The 14922-nt window shown below is 46.1% G+C and overlaps 1 protein-coding gene and 1 long non-coding RNA gene across 3 annotated transcripts in view; one reads left to right on the top strand and one right to left on the bottom strand.

Moving 5' to 3' along the window:
* KREMEN2 (kringle containing transmembrane protein 2) overlaps nucleotides 1-13735 on the top strand; it is a 32177-nt gene extending 18442 nt beyond the window's left edge. For both annotated transcript variants that reach the window (XM_083411393.1, XM_083411394.1), the window contains exons 4-8: nucleotides 1432-1585; nucleotides 6962-7294; nucleotides 8858-9001; nucleotides 12138-12210; nucleotides 12564-13735. In XM_083411393.1, the coding sequence (XP_083267519.1) occupies nucleotides 1432-1585; nucleotides 6962-7294; nucleotides 8858-9001; nucleotides 12138-12210; nucleotides 12564-12858 (999 nt within the window). In that variant the 3' untranslated portion in view covers nucleotides 12859-13735. The remainder of the gene's footprint in view (nucleotides 1-1431; nucleotides 1586-6961; nucleotides 7295-8857; nucleotides 9002-12137; nucleotides 12211-12563) is intronic.
* Nucleotides 9166-12614, bottom strand: LOC310663505. The gene is made up of 2 exons (XR_014504517.1): nucleotides 12529-12614; nucleotides 9166-9472 (listed from the first exon to the last, which is right to left on the bottom strand). It is a non-coding gene; the product is annotated as an uncharacterized lncRNA (long non-coding RNA).
* Nucleotides 13736-14922: the final 1187 nt, after the last annotated feature.

Below are 14922 nucleotides of genomic sequence, written 5' to 3'. Positions count from 1 at the left end.
TAAGAAGAGCCTGCTGGATCAGGCCAATCAGCATCCAGTTCTCATAGTGGCCACCCAGATCCCTCTGGGAAACCTTCAAGCAGGACCCAAGCACAATATTACTCTTGTGATTTCTAGCAACTGGTATTCAGAAGAATTACTGCCTCTGGCTGTGGAGGCAGAGCATCATGGCAAGTAGCCATTGATAGTGTTACCCTCCATGGATTTGTCCAATCCTTTTTCAAAGCTACCCATTGCGTGGTGGTGTACATTTGATTTGGCCTCTGGCAAGCAGGTTTGGACGTGGCAAGCAGGAGGGATGTGCGTGGCGCTGTGGTCTAAGCCACTGAGCCTCTTGGGTTTGCTGATCAGAAGGTCGGTGGTTCGAATCCCCACAACAGGGTGAGCTCCTGTTGCTCGGACCCAGTTCCTGCCAACCAACAGTTCTAAAGCACCCCAAAGAAAGTGCAAGTAGACAAATAGGCACCACTTCAGCGGAAAGGTAAATGGCATTTTCGTGCGCTGCTCTGGTTTCAGTTTCCATTGTCCCAGAAGTGGCTTAGTCATGCTGGCCACATGAACCAGAAAAACAGTCTGCGGACCACTGCCAGCTCCCTTGGCCTGTAAAGCGAGATGAGTGCTGCAACCCCAGAGTTGTCTGCAACTGGACTTAACTGTCAGGGGTCCTTTACCTTTACCTTTAAGCAGGTTTGGTAGTCTTTGTGTTATTCCACAAACCTGCATCACCTATTTGGGACAAAATAAATCTCTGCATGTGCCAGAAGATACGAAGCTTCTCTGAAACCACTTTTACCTTCCTTAAAGCCACTTCCGCTAGGGAAAAAAGGCCACCTTAAGCTGATGGAATATGTGCAGCTTGCGGCCTTAACATATAGAATAAGAGAACAAGATGAACATAAGTTGAGAGAAGATTGGAAAATGTTTATTGACTATATGGGGGCAATTGTGTTCACCTGAAAACGTTGGTAGCATTAAGATAAATTCAACAGTGTAAATAACTTTTGTTGGATGTAATAATGGAATACAGATGGTTTTGTTTATGTAAAATATGCAGGGATTTATGATATATAAAATGAACCATGGAAAGAGAAAAAGGGAAGTCACTGATATTTTAAGGATGTTTAAATGAGTATTCTAAATTGTAAAACAGAAAAATGATATAAAAAAGAAAAACAAAGCTCACCTCAGCTTCACTTTCTCTGTACTGGGGCCGTTTATAGGTGTCATTGAGGTTGCAGCTCTGATTGCATTTTTCTGGTTGTACGTCCCACTGAACCCAGTAGGAATTGCTTTTGAGTGCACATGTATGGGATTGTGCTGTTAGCCATGCAACGAACAAACACCATTGGCAGGTTATGGGATCAGATCTACACCCTGCTTCCCCTCCCACGTACATGCTTTCTTAATCACCTTTCTCTTTCTCCTCTGCAGTTTGCTGGCGTAGAGGCTGGTTATGCCTGTTTCTGTGGCCACGAAGGGGATGTCCGACGTAGCCAGCCAGTGAGTGCCGTGGAATGCGACCAAGTCTGCTTTGGCAAGTCCAGCGAGTTGTGCGGAGGAGATGGCCGGATTGGCATATACAATGGTAAGTGTGAGGACGCAGGAGGCTTATCACAGATCAAAGGTTTTTTAATCCAAAAGATGTACGCGGATCTGCTCTGCATGCCTGATGACATAGGTTTTTATGCACAGAGGTAGAGAGAAGTGTTTTTCTCTGTCTCCCATTGAGGGAGAATTCAGAGGACACCCAGGGAAATCCATGGGAAGCAGGGCAGCAGAAAATTAAGGCTGCAGTCCTCCATACACTTACAGGCAATGACCAATCGACGCGCGTCCAATTGATGCATGACCGCGCATGCATGCAGTGTGCCAAACCCAGAAGTGACTTTTAAAATGGCCCCAAGAGAGCCCATAAAGGGTGAAAAAGCAGTGCCTAGCCATCCCACAAGCCTTTGCAAGTGCAATCCCAAGAGCCCTTGCACCGGCCGTTAAGACCTGTGCGGAAGTGGAGTTTGAACAAAGGGGTTTGGAGGGAGCGATTGTGCTGGAGTTTGGCGTCTGGTAAGTTGCCACTGGTTTTTTCAAGGGTTTCCAGAGGTTTAGAGGGTGTTTGCAGTCTTTCTCAAATTGTGTTTCACCTCGGAACTTAAGCCCTGCGTTAATTGGGTGTTGCCTGGTCTTGGGAGCAGGTCCTGTTGAACTCATACTTCCATGTGGACACATGTTGGATTGCAATGCATCTTAAAGAATTCGTTGCCACAAAGAGTGGTGATTGATGGCCCCTAGCTACATGGGCAGAGCACATGGTTTGTATGCAGAAGGACGCAGGTCCAGTCCCCAGCATCTCCAGGTAGGGCTGGAAGAGCTTCTTGGCTAACACCCTGCAGAGCTGGCCTAGATGGATCATACAGAGCCAGTGTGGTGTCATAGTGAGAGTGTTGGACCTAGGATCTGGGAGACCAGGGTTCAAATCCTCAGTCGGCCATGAAACTCACTGGGTGACCTTGGGGAGGTAGGTGACTGTGTCTCTCAGCCTAACCTACCTCACAGGGTTGTTGTGAGGATTAAATGAGGAGGGGGCGAACCATGTACACTACCCTGAGCAACTCAGGGACGTGACAAAAAAATAAATAAATGTCTGACTTTGTGTAGGCCAACTTTCCGTGTTCCATATCTTATGCCTTTAAAAAAAACGTGATTAGATATGTTCATGGAGCCTCAGAGGGTATATATGGGAACCTGGAGTTTCCATAGGTGCTCTGTGCTGGCATGTGTTTGCTCCCATGCACCTTGCCCCAACATAGGGTGCTAAAATTTCATGACTGTGAAAGAGAGGATCCTGATTGGAAAATTAATGAATGTTAGAATGATGTTGGATTGAAGTAAAATGGGATTTTTTAGCAGCAATGTTAAGGAATATGTAAAAATGGATTGTTAACAGGTGATAATTTAAAGCTATAATATGTTATGACAAAAGATTAAGATAAAATTAAAGAGGGAAAGGATTTGCTGAATTAACCAATTGAACTGGAATGCAAGAAAGGGAGGTGTGAGGAGGTCAGGGAAACAAGTAAATGAAAGATATGATATGGAAAGATTGATTTGTTTTTAACTGTTCCTATTTTGTATCTTCTTTCTCTTTTATTCTTTTTAATTTTCTATATTTTTTGTGGTTTTTTTTCTTCTTTTTTCAAATTTTTGTAATATATTGAAAACTTTAATAAAAATCTTAAAAAAAATAAATAGAAAAGGGAATCTTTCCCAGGCCTTCTCCAAAGCGGATCTCGTTTTGCTCCCATCCTTCCAGTCTCATGTTCTCTCGACATCTGGATTGCATTTATTTATTTATTTCTAACCAATGTTGGTTTTTGAGAAATTTTTCATTTTCTTGTTTTCCAGACACGGTTGAGTTGTTTTCTTTCCCCAGTTTTGACTCTCAGGGATGTCAAAGTGCAGTGTATACGCTTAACAGTTTTGTTTTGTTTTTTTATAATGTTTTTTGACAACAAATATAATGCTTTTTGGGTGCCACCCACATTGTCTCAGTATTTTTTACAACAGCCCTCTAATGTACGATGCCTGAATGATATTATTACAGCACGTAAATCATTTGTTGTTGTTGTTGTTGTTGTTATTATTATTACAGTTTATCTACCACTTAATTACAATTATCTCTAAGTGGTGTACAGCAAGCTGAGCAAATACAACAGAGATAAAAAGCTAACTAAGATAAAAAATGACTTTTAATGACTTCTGAAATAGAAATCCTTCAGTAGGCGCCAGAAGTTCAACAGGGAGGGGTATGTCTGATCTCATTTGTAAGTGAGTTCCACAAAATGATACCCACAACCCTGAATACATGGCTCCTTGTGGACACAAGCCATGCATCTGAGTTGTGGGGAACCGTGGTGATTCCCCTGTAGATCTCAGGGATCAGGCACAGGTATAAAGGATCAAGCGGTTCTTAAGGTTTATCAAATGCAGGGGAATTCTCACTTATGCATGGGGTTCCATTCCTGGCTGCTGTACATGTCACTGGGACACATGTGCTTGGAGATTAGCCTGCCCCACTCTGCCCCTGCTCCCACTCTGCCCCTTTCAGTGCTGAAAATGGCACACATGTTAGCAGGAGCGTGTGTGCTGATCACGTATGAGTGCAGAGACGCCTGTACTGTTATTGTAGAATGTTATAGTATACTGTAATTGTTTGGTACACTTGGGTCATCCCATTTGCCATCTCAGAAAAATGATACTAGTTTGTTTTTGTGTTTATTTATTACCTTTTAACAACCTCTTCCTTTATCTTCACAACAAACTTGCGAAGCTGGGAGATCAGGAATAGTCTAAGGTGACCCAGGTCACTCAATAAGTTTTGTGAATGAGTGAGGGTTGTAGTCTTGCCACTACACTGTTTATCTCTCTTATCAGTTGTTGTTTTTTAAAGGGTGAGTTTCTGTCTCTTGCCATGATTGCAAACAATGGAGGTACACTTCCTTTTTTTTAATTAAAAAGTATACTTCATTATTATACCCGGAAAGGTCCTCCCCCCCTTTCAGAGTACAGTGGTACCTCGGGTTACATACGCTTCAGGTTACAGACACTTCAGGCTACAGACTCTGCTAACCCAGAAATAGTGCTTCAGGTTAAGAACTTTGCTTCAGGATGAGAACAGAAATCGCACGATGGCAGCAGGAGGCCCCATTAGCTAAAGTGGTGCTTCAGGTTAAGAACAGTTTCAGGTTAAGTGCAGACCTTTGGAACGAATTAAGTACTTAACCCGAGGTACCACTGTACCTCCAATTAAAACTTAACAATTAAGGAGTCTTACCTGCTGTGTCTCTGAGTGATTCACTGTTCTGGGCATGGCCATTTTCTTCAGTGGCAGGTCATTGCACAGTGTCTCTACATTAGAGGCGAATGATTGCCGGGCCACAGCCAAAGCTGGCTGGAAGGAGGTAAGATCAGAGCAGCAAATTACACAGAGCAGCAACAGGCAGCCTCCTCTGCGGGTGGGTCAGTCTGCTGCATCGGGCGTGTCTGAACCATCCAATCTCACCCAGCATCAATGTGCAGCAACATTGGCACCCCCTAGTGGTGGCTGATTGGAAGGAGGCAAGGCCAGCTCAGTAAATTACGGAGATGCCGCAGGCAAGATTCCCTGGATGTGGAGTGGGTGTTTTGGGCCCACAAATTAACCTACCTGCTTTCTCACAGTGAGCTGCCTTGCACAACCTAGTGTGCTCTGGCACGCAGTTCATTAATTACTATATGATGTATTATCACCCCAGTTAAAAGGTTTGCATCGAGTGTCTCCGACTGTGGCTTCCAGAGGTCAGGATCTGGAGAGCGCGTACCACCAGCCCTCTGTTCCTACTATGAACCTGGTATGCCAGAGAAGGGGCAGAACTCAGTGGAAGAGCATCTGCTTTGAACACAAACAATTCTTGATTCAATCCTTGGCAACGTCACATAGTGCTGGGAATGTCCTGTGTCAGAAACACTGGAGAGCTTCCCCAGGCAGGGAAGACAATGCTTAGTTAGATGGACCACTGGTCTCATGAAGTGCAGGTGAATTCTGGGCATCAAGGGCGCCATCCAGGCTGAGGTACCAGCATGCAATCTTGCCCTAATCACATGACTGTCTAGGGCCAATCACAACCAACCAGGCCCTATAAAGCCTTACTTCAGAGCTTGCTGCTCAGTCTGAGCAATTCATCTCCAGCATGAGGAGGTTGCCTAAGCGCTGCCTACCAGTCTCTTATGGCTGCCTTGGATCTTGACCTGCCTGGTTCCGACTGAGCCCTTGCTTCAATCAGATCCTCTGAGGCTGACGGGTCTTCTTGACCCCTGCCTGCCTGTGGTCATGTGCACCTTCCTCTAGTCTCTCTGATTCTAGTTCTGGATCTTGATGTCCACTTGGCTTGGGATTGTGTACTTGATTTTGGGCTGTGTGGGCAGACAGGCAGCCCCCTGGCAAAGTCCAGCATGTCTGAAGCTTGATCCTGCTAAAAAACGTAAGAAGAGCTCGTCTGGATCAGACCAAAGGTCTGCCTAGCCCAACTTCCAGTTTCCCAGAGTGACGCACCAGAGGCCAGTGAGCACAACAGCACTCTCTCCACTCATGAACAACTGGAATTCAGAGGCATACTGTTCCGAGATTGGATGTAATACACAGCTATGATAGGTAGCAGCCACTGATAGTCTTATCGGCCATCAATTTTCTAATCTCCCTATTAAGCTGTTCAATATGGCGGTCATTGCTACTTTTGGCAGTAGCGAGTTCCGCAGCTTAAGCAAATGAACTACTTCCTTTTGTCTGTCTTGAATCTTCTGCCATTCAGCTTCCTTGGATGGCCCCAGGCTCTAGTATAACGAGATGCGGCGAGAAGCTTCACTCTGTTCACTTTCTCCACCCCATGCATAATCTTACACACCTCCATAAAACCCCGTTCTAATTCTGTAAGCAGTCTTACTCATGCAGAAGATGATTGGCTCCTTGTCTGGATGGGAAATTTATTATCAGAAGCCGGGCTCGGTTGATGTAACCGCATGGAAAGCTGTTTTGCACAAACGCTCACAATGTGGAAAGCCATTTTGCGCAAAGGGGCAGGGTTTTTTTGTCATTGAAAATTAAAACAAAAATCTTTTTTCTGATATCTTATCTTTCATTTCACTCCTTTATTGTGAATAGCATTTTACAGAGGTATAAATAACTGTAAATATGAAAAGATACAAAATATTCTCTGATTTTTTTCCCTTGGTTATATGTATTTTCTTTTGTATTTTCTTTTGTTGTAACTATGTATGTTTTCTAATTTGTACTTAATAAAAAAAGGGGGGGAAAGAAAGAAAATTAAAACAAAAAATGGGGACCCTAAAAGTTGCATCCCTCTATTGATTACATTTTTATTCTGATCCTTCCCTCCCTACCCCCCACCCTGCTTGTGTCTCCACCCCACAGTATCCATGGGTGCCTGCCAGGGAAACTTCAGTGATCTCTCTGGAGTGATTTACTCTCCGCAGTTCCCGGATGACTATGAAGCCGACAGCAACTGCAGCTGGTCCCTGCACCCCCTGGGCTGCGAGTCCGTGGAGGTCACCTTCCGGATCTTTGACGTGCATGACCCCAACGACCGCCTGGAGTTGTGGGATGGACACAGCAACCTCTTGCTGGCTCAGTTTGACGGGCGCCGGAGGCCGGGGGCTCCCCTGCTGTTCCCCACCGACCACCTGCTCCTCTCCTTCCACTCGGATCAGCTCCTGCAAGCCCAGGGCTTTGCCATCTTGTACAGAGGTATGCGCCACGGCCTGACTCTGCGATGCATCAGGGCGGGATAAACCTGTTCCACCTGGGTTGAGTAACGCTGCAGTGATCACCTGCAGAGGAGGTAGATCAGGGGAAAGAAGCCTCTTCCCGAGTGGGTCTGGAGGGCCGCAGCAAGGACCAAAAGTAAGAACTCCTGCTCCCACACCAGAAGACTTTGAGGTGGTGTGGTGTGCTGCTGAGGTGGAGCGAGGCTGTCTTTGAACTCCCGGACTCACTCCAGCGCCTGCCAACTCTTCCCTGGGGCTCGGTGTGTCAGAGTCTCTAATTAGAAGCTCTTGCTTCCACACCTGCAAAGGGAGGAGGGTGACCGGCCCTTTGAACTGGGGCCCTGGGAATGGGGAGGATTTCTTTTGACGGCGCTTGGGAAGCCCTGCGTGTGGGTTCCTCGCACTCGCTCACCCTCCCGCTGGTGACAGCGCCTTTGAAATAGTCACCCAATGGGTTGACTATGGGCAAGTTTCCTCTGGTGTGTCCCTTTGAACTTCCTGTGCAGCCGCAGGCCTGTAGCCAAAAATGATTGTGAGCTAAAGGTGGGTAGGGCACCTGGTTGGGGGATTGGGGCTGAGGAAGACAGAATGAATACAGAACAGGAAGAGCCTAAATACAAGTGGCCTGATGCATTGCTGATTAATTGTATAAACTATTAATACAATGGCTTTCTTGGTCGTCCCTGGGCCTCTGTGTCCGTTAGCCGGGAAACAGGAAGGGTACCATCTTATCGATCGTCAGGCAAAATACCTGCTGGTGGCCTTTGTTTGTTAAATTTGGACGCTGCCAGATCCTGCCAGAGTTGCTCAGGGCAGAAAAGGTCAACGTGTTCGAACAGCAGGATTTAGAATGCAAACGAAAACCTCTTTAAACACAATTAAAAACCACCTAAGAAAGCTTTTTAAAAGCCGAGAACGTCAAAAGCTGAGAACTTTAAAACACTTAGAATTTTAAAAACCATTTAAGAGCAATTGCACACCCTCACAGCTATAAATTTCATAATTTACATCACCACCCCACACTTTGCAGTTCATTTCTGGTTCACCTACCTTTCTGGGAAGCAGGTTTGTTTTGCAAGAGCTCCAAATCGGCATCACTTGTGACAGTCTTGAAGTGCCCTGGGGCTCTTGCTTCACAATTGTGACACAGTAAGCAGAGGGTCATCTAGTCCAACTCCCTGCAATGCAGGAAACTCATCTAAGGCATCCATGACAGATGACCATCCAACCTCTGCTAAAAAACCTCCAACGAAGGAGAGCCCATCACCTCCCGAGGGGAGACCGCTCCACCGTTGAACAGCTCTTACTGTCAGAAAGGTTTAGTCCGAATCTCCTTTCTTGCAATTTGAAGCCATTGGTTTGAGATCTTCCATGTGACAGCTCTTAAGATGGCTATGATATCTTTTCTCAGTCTCCTCTTTCACAGGCTAAACATACCCAGCTCTCTCAACCATTCCTCATAAGGCTTGGATTCCAGACTTTGGGAACAGGATGGTCTAAAAATCCACTGTGAAGATAATAAACTGTTTTGATTTCCCTGCAGGAGTGAAAGGTCCCCCTATCAACGGAGCACGGTCTGATTTACGAACCCTACCAGGTGACGGATCCCGTCTCATCCCAACCTCCTCCGATTGGTTGAACTCCACCTGGACCTACAGCGCCAATGACTCTGCCATTGGGGTAGGAGGTAAAGAACTAGACTTGCGGCAGGGCTTGGCCCTCGATGCTGCAGCTTGTGCTATAACCCGATTGGCTGGCTCAAGTCAAAACAGTCTCTGATGAGGACATTCCCTGCAGGAAATGTGGGGCTAACAACTCATTGCACACATGTGCCTGCCAGATGACCCCCCCTTTTTAACTTTAAAAGTTAACTTTTGCAAAGGGGAGTACAGATCAGAGAAAGGCAACCTATGTGTGCTCAATCCTTTCTCTACCCACCATTTCACAATTCTAAACCCCTTCCCATAACAGCTCCCCAATTCCACACACAGGATCACAGTTGCACGTTTTCAAGGATAAGCATGTAAGTGGTATCAGAGCGGGGGCCGGGGCGGGCAAATCTCACTGTGGGTGCCAGTTGGAGCTGAGAAACAGGGAAGAAAAGGGTAAAGCACTCTCTCCATTCCACTGTCTACACTTCCTTCTCTTAAAGCAGCTTCTAAAAAAACAAACGCAAAACCCTAAAATATTAAGATTCTCTAATAATACACATTCACACATAATTTAATAGGGATGCTTGAAGAATTGGATCTTTGCAAATTCCAATATGAACTGATTTGCTCTTCATGTACTAATGTGTGAATTGGAATTTTGTCACCCACAAATGTCCAGGCTCTCTGAATGTTCCAATGCTATTCTTGGCTCAAAAAACGTATCAAAATACTTTGAAATGCATGTTTTGATAGAAAAATAGGTTTGGAAATGCATGTTTTGATAGAAATTAATCTGCAGTTTTAAAAAAATTAGATTAACGTGGAAATGGCACAGAATGGTCACAGAATGGGTGACCAAAAGCAAAAAGGGCACAGATTTGAAGTAAACTGATTTGCCCATCTCCAAAGTGCAGCTAGTTGACCTTCGGTTCCCACCCTGTGTAAAATTTGCTGTGGTGCAATCCAGCCACCAGGGGTCATAGTCTGTACCTTTGTAACATAATGCACTTTGTAGTCAGCTGTGAGTTAAATGACATTAGAGATCCTGAACTCTCTCTTATTCTGGGCAAAGCTTTGCACACCTTGCACTTAAGTAGAATGAAAGAAAGAAAAATCAGAACTCAGCACGCAGTAAAAACTGGATTCTGTGACCTATGTATTATTAAGCACAATTATTTCACATCTGCTGATTTTGCACAACCCTTACTAGCCATGGGGAAGGGAAGAGAGCTGGGCAGGGCAGCCTTATCCCTATTTTGCTTTTGCCAAAAACCCTGCTTGGCTGTCACCCCACCTGGTTTCTGCAGCATTGCCCATGCGCTTTCACATCTGTATATGTACAGGGACTAGGAGCATGAAACAAAAAAACCCCAAGTCTCTCAGATTGCTGAGTGCTTGCATGGTGCAATTGAGGAACTGTGGAATGCATACAGCCCATGGGATGAGGTCTTACATTGCTAACATGACTACTACATTTATTGTCTGCCAACATGCATGCAAAGCTCTCGCTGTGTGTACACACACACATACACACACACAGATGTATACAGAGAACACCTTTACACGGATTTTCACCATGTTTTAATTTTCCCTCCGAAAATAAACAGCTCCTTGTCCAAGAGGATTTTTTTGAGTTTGTTCCATTTCTGCAGTAAACAGCTGGTTTTCCCAGGGAAAGCAGCAGGACCAATCCTGCCCCCCCCCAATACCCCCTCTTGGACTCATGACTTGAAATCATGGGACAAACAATAATGTGGATGGGCCCTTTAAATCTGGAGCCAACTTCTGCTTTCTCATGGGTCTTCTCTCTTCTCCAAATACTGTAGACTTGTTATTGTTACTATTACAGTGGTGCCCCACAAGACGAATGCCTCGCAAGACGGAAAACCTGCTAGACGAAAGGGTTTTCTGTTTTTCGATGCGCTTCGCAGGACGAATTTCCCTATGGGCTTTATTCGCAAGACGAAAATGTCTTGCGATTCTTGAGATTTTTTCCCGCTCCCCACCCCCTTTTTCTAAGCCGCTAAACTGCTAATAGCCTTTTAGCAGCTAATCTGCTAATCCCTTAAGCCTTTAATAGCCGCTAATAGCCGCTAATCCACTAAGCCGCTAATAGGGTTGCTTCGCAAGACAAAAAAGCCGCTAGACGAAGAGACTCGCGGAACGAATTAATTTCGTCTTGCGAGGCACCACTGTACTATCATTATTTTAATCTGCGTGCCCCTTTTGTGCCCTAAAGTGGCTCACAAGACCGTTGCCTAGGTGTATTTTGCTATACAACGCCCACATCCCAATCTTTATTTTGTGCTGAGGGTTATATAGAATATTTGGCACAACCTGGTGGCAATTTTGTATTATTTATTTATTTATTAAATGTGTATACCATCCTATACCCGCAGATCTCAGGACAGTTCGCAACATAAAATCACAATAAAAAACCCCACACAAAATACATCATAAAAACAAATACAACGTAATAATCCCCACTTACAAAAACACATTTTAAAAGGGCACCAGATGTCAATCAGCCAAAGGCCTGGTGGTGGGGAGGCTGTGCAATGTCAGAGGGACTAGAAGGTGCTTTAAACCGGGGAAGGGGAGCCCAAAGCCCTCCAAGTGGTGCTGGATCCCAGCATGGCCAGTGGTCAGGGATAACGGGACTTGTTATCCAATGACATTTGGAAGGCCGCCGATTCCCTGTCCCTGTTTTAAATCACCACTCCTGACAAACATAAACAAGATGTTGGAGCTCTGTGATCAAAGCTGCTGGCTTTAAAAAGAACTGCTTTTAAAAAATAGATGGTAGGTCTGATCACAGATCCCAACCGGCTTCCTACTTTGGCTCAATAAACAGATTGGAAATGGCTGACCTTTTGGCTTTTTGGATCTGCGTGACGCAGCAGACATTATAAATTTATATGAAATGCACAGGATGTCTACCAAGCAGGTATTGGTCAGCTTTTTACACAGAAATGTAAGCTGACCAGTATAGCATCCTCTTATCATATTTGCAATGTCTGAAAGTAATTTCCTTTTCATTGTGAGAGCTAGAAAAAGACTTAATTCTGTAGGGGACTCAGCATGGTGATTAATCAACCCTGCCCTGTAGCTTTCTAGGTCTCGGTGGAAGGTTGTACATAAATAGTGTCTTCTCTTCTTTTGTTCACACAGCTTGGGTGATGTACACAGCTACCGGGACCTTCATCTTAGCCATCCTCATCATCTCGTACCATCTACGCAAGAGGTAGGCTGGGCTTTCAACTGGATGATGGGAGTGAGTCAGAGGTCTTGCATTTCATTCCCATCTTTTGGTGTGTGGGGGGGTATTGTAGGGAGCAAAGAGTCCTAGATTCTGCCCCCTTTTGGGGAATGACAAGGAGTTAAGAGGAAGTGAGTCACTTTGGTCATGTTGGCAGAGGATGCTGGGAACTGTAGTCCAAAAACATATATGGATTCCCCATACTGGCTACCTTTAATCTAGAGAGTCTTGTACATGTTGCACATTAGATACGTGCTCAGGATGCTGGGCCATCGCTAATGGTGGCATCAATCTTTGACTCACCTGATTGCACTGTTTGTTTGTTTTCTTATCTCCAGGACCTGCCTTTTTGTGCAGAAGAAGACTGGCAGCTCGCTGGGCCCTTTCTCCTCCAAAGGCCCTCGAAGCCGCTGCCAGTGCCTTGGGGGCGAGGCGTGGGCCGTGGCCTACCGCCACACCCGGGTCGTGATCTGCACCACGCGCGGCGCCCCGCACCACCGCCCCTTGCGCAACGGGGGCGGGGTTGCCGGGGACGACGAGGCCTCCTCGGACTGCTCATGCCTGTGCCACAGTTACGAGAACCTTTCGTCCACCAACCAGTCCTCTCTCAAATCTCTCATCTCCACCATCTGAGGCCATGCGAACCTTATAACTTCCACCTTCACCCCTGTCATGACCAGCTCTCTTTCTACTGCCAGATCCCTGGAGCAGAACTTCCCCAGTTTGCTAGGAAACAAGAAACCAACCTTATATGCATATGCTCTGCGGGTTGGAGGCAGGGGAGATGGAATTTAATGGAAGCCAATGCACCGTTTGGCACAGATAAGAATGTTCTGGAGAAACTGAAAGTTGTTTTGACAGCAGGAACTTGTGTAGCAACATTGCCTAAACAACCTCATCTGGGCCAGGAGAGTACTGAGGTGGTGAGAATCCTATTGCCACATCCCTTTGGGGGAGACATCTGTGCCTTCTTTGAAGCTGGGATTTTCCCTGGGGTCTTGTAAACCTTGCCTGTGGGACAAAGAGTTTTGGTGGAAGTCTCCCATCGTGGCAGGATTCATACCTGCATGGAATTGAGGACTGTGTGACAGGAGAGATGCGTTCTCTATAACACATGGAAGTTCAGGCATCTCACAGGTTCACGTTTTGTGAGACGCCAAGGCCTGGGAATGGTGAGATCCTGGCTGCATCCTCAAAGAGGCTGGAGCGGGGAAAGCCTTCAGTTCCACAGGCTCATCCGTGGATGCTGAATTGGGGTGGGGGGACGGGCAGGGAATGGTGGTATTCGTGTGCAGATCCCATTACCGGTGTCACTTTGGGGACATTTTGGTGCAAACAGAGGCCATGGGGCACTTGAAAGACTTTTCACTTGGCTGCACGGGGGTACAAAGACACACCAAAAAAGAAGAGGGGAGATCAAAACCAGCCCCCTTGCCTATTGTGTCCCAGAGCCGCACGGTGGATTTTGGAACATAAAACTTTCATTAAATTATTTTCATATCGGTAACAATGATTCTCTGTTCTTCACTGCGCTGATCAGCAATGTTGGGCTGGGGCTGGAAGCAGGGAACTGAAAGTCTGAATGTTTCTTACTGTTCCTGGATTGGATATACAGGGATGGCTGTTGAGGGCACAAGAGCAGGGAATAATTCTAACACACGTACGTAGAGGTTTTGATCAGATTTCCTTCGGTAACAGCAACGATTCCCAAATTTGTGACAAGACACAGAACATGAGATGATCCCTATCTTGCCGTGAAAAAGCAATAATTTATTAAAGGCTCCAAAGGAGGCTGCTGGCTGTGTTTCCGCCTGCGGGCCTCCTGGTGTCAAAAACTGGGATAGCTCAGTCAGAACACAAGACTCTTAATCTCAGCATTGTGGGTTCCAGCCCCCATGGTGGGCAAAAGATTGCAACATTGCAGGGGATTGGATTGGATGACCCTCAGGGTGCCTTCCATCTCTACAATTACAGTTGTACCTTGGAAGTCAAATTGAATCCATTCCAGAAGTCCTTTTGACTTCCAAAACATTTGGAAACCAAAGCACAGCTTCTGATTGGCTGCAGGAAGCTCCTGCAGCCAATCGGAAGCCGTGGAAGCCCCGTCGGATGTTCAGGTTCCAAAGAATGTTCACAAACTGGAACCCTCACTTCCGGGTTTGTGGTGTTCGGGAGCCAAAACATCCGAGTACCAAGGCGTTCAGGATCCAAGGTATGACTGTATATGATTCTATTATCCTTGAGCAGCTGCTGAAGATCTTGGGCCCTGACAAAGCTTACCACTGACCTGCCCTGGACACAATGTTAATTATCTCCCAAAGTTTTGATCAGCCCTGGGGAAGTTTGGGCCAGTTGGGGAGCTACCATTTAAATTTTCCATGCCTTGAAGCAAGGATGGGGCACCTCCGACCCGTTGGTCAACCTTGGCCCATCAAGCCATTCCCTCCCCCCTAAACCACACATGCCTATCAACCACCTGACACCACTCCAATAGGTGGGAGATGCCAGCTGATGGGCAGGGTTCAATTCTGTTTTGGCTGTGCGTGCAGCCATTGTGGCAGGATTTGACCCTCCAGCTTACCAGCTGTTGATGGGAGGGGGCATTAAATCCTGCTCATCTTGACAGAATTCAATGCAAACCCCTTTACTGAAGCCTCTGCTGAAATGATGTTTGTTTTCTCCATTTTAGCAGCAGCG

Source organism: Podarcis tiliguerta (assembly GCF_965153285.1).
Source record: "Podarcis tiliguerta genome assembly, chromosome: 13".
Lineage (NCBI taxonomy): Eukaryota > Metazoa > Chordata > Lepidosauria > Squamata > Lacertidae > Podarcis > Podarcis tiliguerta.
Note: the sequence above shows the minus strand (reverse complement) of the source record. Positions and strands in the feature narration are given on the sequence as shown.